The sequence below is a fragment of the Acartia tonsa genome, chromosome 10 (assembly GCF_053477335.1).
Source record: "Acartia tonsa isolate MP-2025a chromosome 10, ASM5347733v1, whole genome shotgun sequence".
Classification (NCBI taxonomy): Eukaryota; Metazoa; Arthropoda; class Copepoda; order Calanoida; family Acartiidae; genus Acartia; species Acartia tonsa.
Window position 1 is genome coordinate 38,498,950 of NC_137269.1, and position 6,657 is coordinate 38,505,606.

General features: G+C 34.5%; 1 protein-coding gene across 1 annotated transcript in view; it reads left to right on the top strand.

The window, feature by feature from the left end:
• Window positions 1–4,110, top strand: part of LOC145330602 (glutaminase kidney isoform, mitochondrial-like) — a 51,693-nt gene extending 47,583 nt beyond the window's left edge. Inside the window, exons 21-24 of the mRNA XM_080175241.1 lie at window positions 356–423; window positions 2,506–2,582; window positions 2,792–2,855; window positions 3,625–4,110. Of these exons, the coding sequence (XP_080031367.1) occupies window positions 356–423; window positions 2,506–2,582; window positions 2,792–2,855; window positions 3,625–3,763 (348 nt within the window). The 3' untranslated portion in view covers window positions 3,764–4,110. The remainder of the gene's footprint in view (window positions 1–355; window positions 424–2,505; window positions 2,583–2,791; window positions 2,856–3,624) is intronic.
• The last annotated feature ends 2,547 nt before the right edge of the window (window positions 4,111–6,657 follow it).

Consider the following 6,657-nt stretch of genomic DNA (forward strand, 5'->3'; position numbering starts at 1 on the left):
AACTGGACATAAAATAAGATTGCCATGTTAAAAATAAGCTTACTAACCTTTAGAAGTTTAACTGTCAATAAAAGTTTGCCATTTAAAAAAAAGCTTTCAGGATAATTAAAGACAATATGAAAATGGTATATTTTTTTTGCGGAATTGTTAGCACACTACTAAATCAAACTTTACTTATTATAGAGAAATTTGAAAATTTAATATTATACTTCTGTCTATCCTTTTAGTATCTCAGGAAGGAAGGGTACATTGGGCTAACATTGATAATGTTCAAGTATAGGAGAAAAGTTACTGTGAAAATACGACGAAACCCACTACTTCGTTTACTTTCCATGTTCCAAAATTTCTTTTTCAGTCACGTGGCTTGACAACACTGACCCTGATGTTCTCTGCAGTGGCTGGAGATGTTTCTGCACTTCACAGGTAACAACTACAAGTTATATCTATCTATCTATCTTAATTTCTATAATAAACGTACAAGTAAATATAGCTATATAATCCAGACAACTAACTACGTAGTTATAGAGACCATTTTCGTCTGCTAACAAAATGTTTTCTGTTCTTTTGCAGGGACGCGGCTGTGTTTAAAAGCTGATTTCAAAGACCCAAAACAAAATCGAGACATGGTCCCCGCCCTGTGGGCAGAGTTACATGTAGCTCATGCCCTCTCTATTATTTTACTTTAATGTTGTTATCCATTTATCGCGCTATATATCCACTTATTTCTCTAATATTTTTTTTCTTTAAAATATGTATTTTGAATTTTTCAATCTATCTTTCTAACTTTCATCTGCCAATGAACTTAGCGATCTATTATATATCTACTTACCATTTTCTATGTATCTGTTCTGTATTTATATTTATTAAACATAAAGTTATATTTTTTTTCAGTTAGCTGAAAGACATCATATATCTATTTTTTCCTTCTTCTTGTGTAGAATTGTATAGAGAACAAGAAATTATCCTACTTTTGGTGATACATTAAGAAATAAGGGCAGTGTACCTTAAAATAAGTCTTGCTGTATTTACAGACACTACCTGCATGTGTACCTGTGATCATGATGGTAGGACAGCTCTCCATCTGGCAGCTGCTGAGGGTATCTATCTATCTCTATATATATTTACAGACACTACCTGCAAGGAGTGGACATGTGTACCTGTGATTATGATGGCAGGACAGCTCTCCATCTGGTAGCTGCTAAGGGTATCTATCTATCTATCTATCTATCTATCTATCTATCAATATATCTATATTTATATTTACAGACACTACCTGCAAGGAGTGGACATGTGTACCTGTGATTATGATGGCAGGACAGCTCTCCATCTGGCAGCTGCAGAGGGTATCTAACTATTTATATATATATTTACAGACACTACCTGCAAGGAGTACAGACATGTGTACCTGTGATTATGATGGCAGGACAGCTCTCCATCTGGTAGCTACTGAGGGTATCTATCTATCTATCTATATATATATATAGTATATATATATTTACAGACACTACCTGCAAGGAGTGGGCATGTGTACCTGTGATTATGATGGCAGGACAGCTCTACATCTAAGCCGCTGCTGAGGGTATCTATCTATCAATATATATATACATATGTTTACAGACACTACCTGCAAGGAGTGGACATGTGTACCTGTGATTATGATTGCAGGACAGCTCTCCATCTGGCAGCTGCAGAGGGTATCTAACTATCTATCTATATGTTTACAGACACTACCTGCAAGGTGTGGACATGTGTACCTGCGATTATGATGGCAGGACAGCTCTCCATCTGGCAGCTGCTGAGGGTATCTATCTATCTATCTATCTATATATATATATAGTATATATATATTTACAGACACTACCTGCAAGGAGTGGACATGTGTACCTGTGATTATGATGGTAGGACAGCTCTCCATCTGGTAGCTACTGAGGGTATCTATCTATCTATCTATCTATCTATCTATCTATCTATCTATCTATCTATCTATCTATATATCTATCTATCTATCTATATATCTATATTTATATTTACAGACACTACCTGCAAGGAGTGGACATGTGTACCTGTGATTATGATGGCAGGACAGCTCTCCATCTGGTAGCTACTGAGGGTATCTATCTATCTATCTATCTATATATCTATATTTATATTTACAGACACTACCTGCAAGGAGTGGACATGTGTACCTGTAATTATGATGGCAGGACAGCTCTCCATCTGGTAGCTACTGAGGGTATCTATGTATCTATATATATATATATTTACAGACACTACCTGCAAGGAGTGGACATGTGTACCTGTGATTATGATGGCAGGACAGCTCTCCATCTGGCAGCTGCTGAGGGTATCTATCTATCTATCTATCAATATATATATATATTTACAGACACTACCTGCAAGGAGTGGACATTTGTACCTGTGATTATGATGGTAGGACAGCTCTCCATCTGGCAGCTGCTGAGGGTATCTATCTATCTATCTATCAATATATATATATATTTACAGACACTACCTGCAAGGAGTGGACATGTGTACCTGTGATTATGATGGCAGGACAGCTCTCCATCTGGCAGCTGCTGAAGGTATGTTAATTGTTATATAATATAGCTGGTTCCCAAACTTTTTAAATCACGTTTTCTTATTATTTGGCTTAAAATTTTGGGTCCTTGAAATCTTAATTAATTGGTTCAAACTTGCAGTGTCTCAACTTTTCAACCAATAAATTTCTACTGAAGCACTATTTTGTTTATATTCATTGGGGTTTTAAATATAAACAATGTTACCACCGCAGGTCACCTGGAGGCAGTTATCTTCCTACTGGAGACCTGTAAAGTCAATCCTGCTCCTAAGGACAGGTAAAACATTTTCTCGTATTCATTCGAATCCGGTGGATAGGAACCGGTTCTCATCAATACAAAAAAACTATGTCTAGCATCGTATTATATCCAGTTTTCTACGAATATAGAAATGTACAATCATAAGATTAAAACCAGTTTTTTTAGCCCGTGCCTTCGGCATCTTGGGGCTAAGAAAACTGGTTTTAATCTTATAATTGTACATTCTATATCCGCGGAAAGCAGTTTATAATACGATGAAAGAAATAACTATTATTTTGTCTATCTATCTATCTATGTAGTTATCTATCTATCTATCTATCTATCTATCTATCTATCTATCTATCTATCTATCTATCTATCTATCTATCTACCTATCTATCTATCTATCTATCTATATATCTATCTATCTATCTATCTATCTATCTATCTATCTATCTATCTATCTATCTATCTATCTATCTATCTATCTATCTATCTATCTATCTATCTATCTATCTATCTATCTATCTATCTATCTATCTATCTATCTATCTATCTATCTATCTACCTATCTATCTATCTATCTATCTATCTATCTATCTATCTATCTATCTATCTATCTATCTATCTATCTATCTATCTATCTATCTATCTATCTATCTATCTATCTATCTATCTATCTATCTATCTATCTATCTATCTATCTATCTATCTATCTATCTATCTATCTATCTATCTATCTATCTATCTATCTATCTATCTATCTATCTATCTGTCTATCTGTCTATCTATCTATCTATATATCTAGATGGGGCCATACTCCAGAGTCTGAAGCTGAAACCTTCGGGCACAAAGCTGTCCTGGAACACTTGAGAAAAAGAATTCGGATAACTCAACCCTTGGAAACTGAAACTATAACTACTACTGCTGAAGAAAAAGAAGGATAAATATTTGACAGTGCAGCTACCCTATAATTAATGGCATGTCCGTACGTCCGTCATGATACATATTACAAAATAGATTTATAAGTAGAGATAATATTCCAGGCAATAACCTACATAATTGACTATATTTTGTACATGACTTTTAGAATTTAAGGGCTCAATATTTCTAAATATTTTTGGGAGGGTTTTAAGCTAATTTTGCCATTCCCCCAACCACTCAATACAAAGTAAAAAGATGCAAGGGGCGTATCCGATAGTTTTATATACCTTTAATATATAGTGTTATCTATTTGTTATTTTTTAAGTTTTCATTTCAAATAAATAGTTGATAAATAATCAAAAATATAAAAGATATCCTTATAATAAAGTAACAGGATGTGTGTCTGTGTTTCTATGGAAGGATTTTGCTAACCGCTGAACTGACATGCTTCTCCATTACCGCCACCCTCCCAAGATAAATCTCCCCTAGAATAAAGAATGCCACCCCCCCCCCCAAAAAAAAAAAAAAATTAATTGAAATTGAAAATAATATTTACTTGCCAGGGAGGTATGGTCCATTGGAGTTTAAATTAAAACTGACCCTGAAAGTTTAATAGAAACGATCCCTTATCACTATTTTTATTTTAATTTACATATGATTAATTTGGTATAGTGTACTTGAGTGTGTATATAAAATTATTGCCCATTGTCTTATCTCTTAAAATCCCTTACTTTTTCAAATTTAACAACAATTTTCAATGGACTTTATTCCAGGTTTAGAAAACAGCGTAACGTCCCGCCAAAAAATGACATTATACAAACTAATTCAAGTGACCAATGAGAGGCCAGTATAAATTATATCATTGGTCAATTGCAATTTATACTGGCCTATCCCTGGTACTTTGTTTGGGGCACTTTACGCTGTTTCAAGATATAGTACATTTAATAGTCGCCAAATTTAAAATATTACAGCTGTAGCCGTTTTTACAGAAAGCTTTTGGCCACTATTGTTAGGCCAAACTGCTTAATCGCTGCCAAATTTGAATCTGGCCACGTTAAGGATTTTTGGAGTCAATCCGCACTTTAATAATGTTACAGAGACTTGATATATTATATTTTAAAATCACGAAGCCTTCCCACATTATCTAAAAGTAAGCTTATAAGATGTCATATAAGTTATACAATATTTATGTCTCCTGACTCATAAAAAGTGCTGTAAAGTGTCATGTGTGACGTCATAAAAAATACGTCTAAATACGTCTATTAACCAGAGTATGATTCACATCAAGTTATAAAAATAGTCTAGCATTAACCCTGAATAGTAAGCCCCTTTTCGGTCCTTTATTCTACCCGGTCCCCCCCTCTCCAAAACCACCTTAGTAAAGCTTTTGTACGGTTCCTCGGTTTTAATTTGAAGAATTTCCGACTTTATAAGTCCAGGAATAAGGTATAACCAACAAGCGAAATAAATTTGAAATAATATTTGGTGGGCAGATAAAAAGGTCGTCAATTTTACTAAGTGTTGCTCCCCAACGACAGCTGAAAATTGCGCATAGGTCTTGTGATTTGACTTGAATTGATTTTGTTGTTGGTAAAATCTGGTAAAAGTCAGTTTCTGCTCCCTGCAAACAATTTTTAGGACATCGGTGTAGCCACTGGCGGTTAGCAGGAAAACGGCGACATCAGGCCGCTAACTTTTTAAAACTCGACGATGGAATCACCTGAAGAGATATCAACATGTTAGTGGTTCTTGGTGTGACCTTCAGTGGCTACACAAACAAACAAACAAAGGAAAACGGCGACCGTTTTTCACAAAATAATTCAAAGTTTGCTTGTGACCTGGAGGATCAGGACCTGCATAATCTTACCTGGAACCTGTAATCGGCTTGGACATATAATTTTAAAATGTACTATCCTTCTTATATAACAATAACATGGCGTACATCTATCTTTCAGTGTGTGTAGCAAAGGATCTTGCTAACTGCTGAAACATATGGTTATCCTTTACAGTACAGCTTCTTATAGGCCCACTGAAGGTTTTTAACTATTTTGGGTTATAGTACTTTTCCCCCACTAAAATTGTAATTAGATTAATTAATATCTGCCATTGTTCTCTCCCCACCCCATGGATAATACAAAAATTTAATCTAGCATTTTTAAGCAAATTTTGAATATTTAAAAGACATTTAATAAAAGGTTATCGCATAGAAAAAGGGGGGAATAATTCAGGGGAAAAGAAATAAGTAAACAATGGGTTGCACGACTTTTGTCTTTAAGTCTTATAACTATTCATGGTAATGTGTTGCTCCTGTTTATTTTAAGGGATAAGACAATGGTGGAAATTAATATACACCCCCAATAATTATAAATAAAATTACCCATTTTGTAAATTAGAATAAGTGGGTGAAAAGTATGGATACTTCTAGCTTGGATTTAACCAATTACAAGTTATTAATACAACGAATTATGAAAGTTTGGGTATCATTGTAATTTACAATCTAATATCCTTCTCTCCTTTTCTTAAATAAAATCATTTAATATTAGGCGCACAGGGATTTTTAAAAATTTGCGAATCCACAGGGTTCGAAAGAGGGTTAGAAATTCATTCAGAATTAGGGAAGCGATGACAAACCCACTTTTTCTAATGATTTTATTTACCTTAATAAAATTTAATTTCAAATTTTATCTCTCTCAGTCTATTTTTCTTTCTCTCTCTATCTCTCTCTCTCTCTCTCTCTCTCTCTCTCTCTCTCTCTCTCTCTCACTCTCTCTCTCTCTCTCTCTCTCTCTCTCTCTCTCTCTCACTCTCACTCTCTCTCTCTCTCTCTCTCTCTCTCTCTCTCTCTCTCTTACACTCTCTTTCTCTCTCTTATTTTCTCTCTCTTTATTTCCCATTCAATTTGTATTTCTCTATCTGA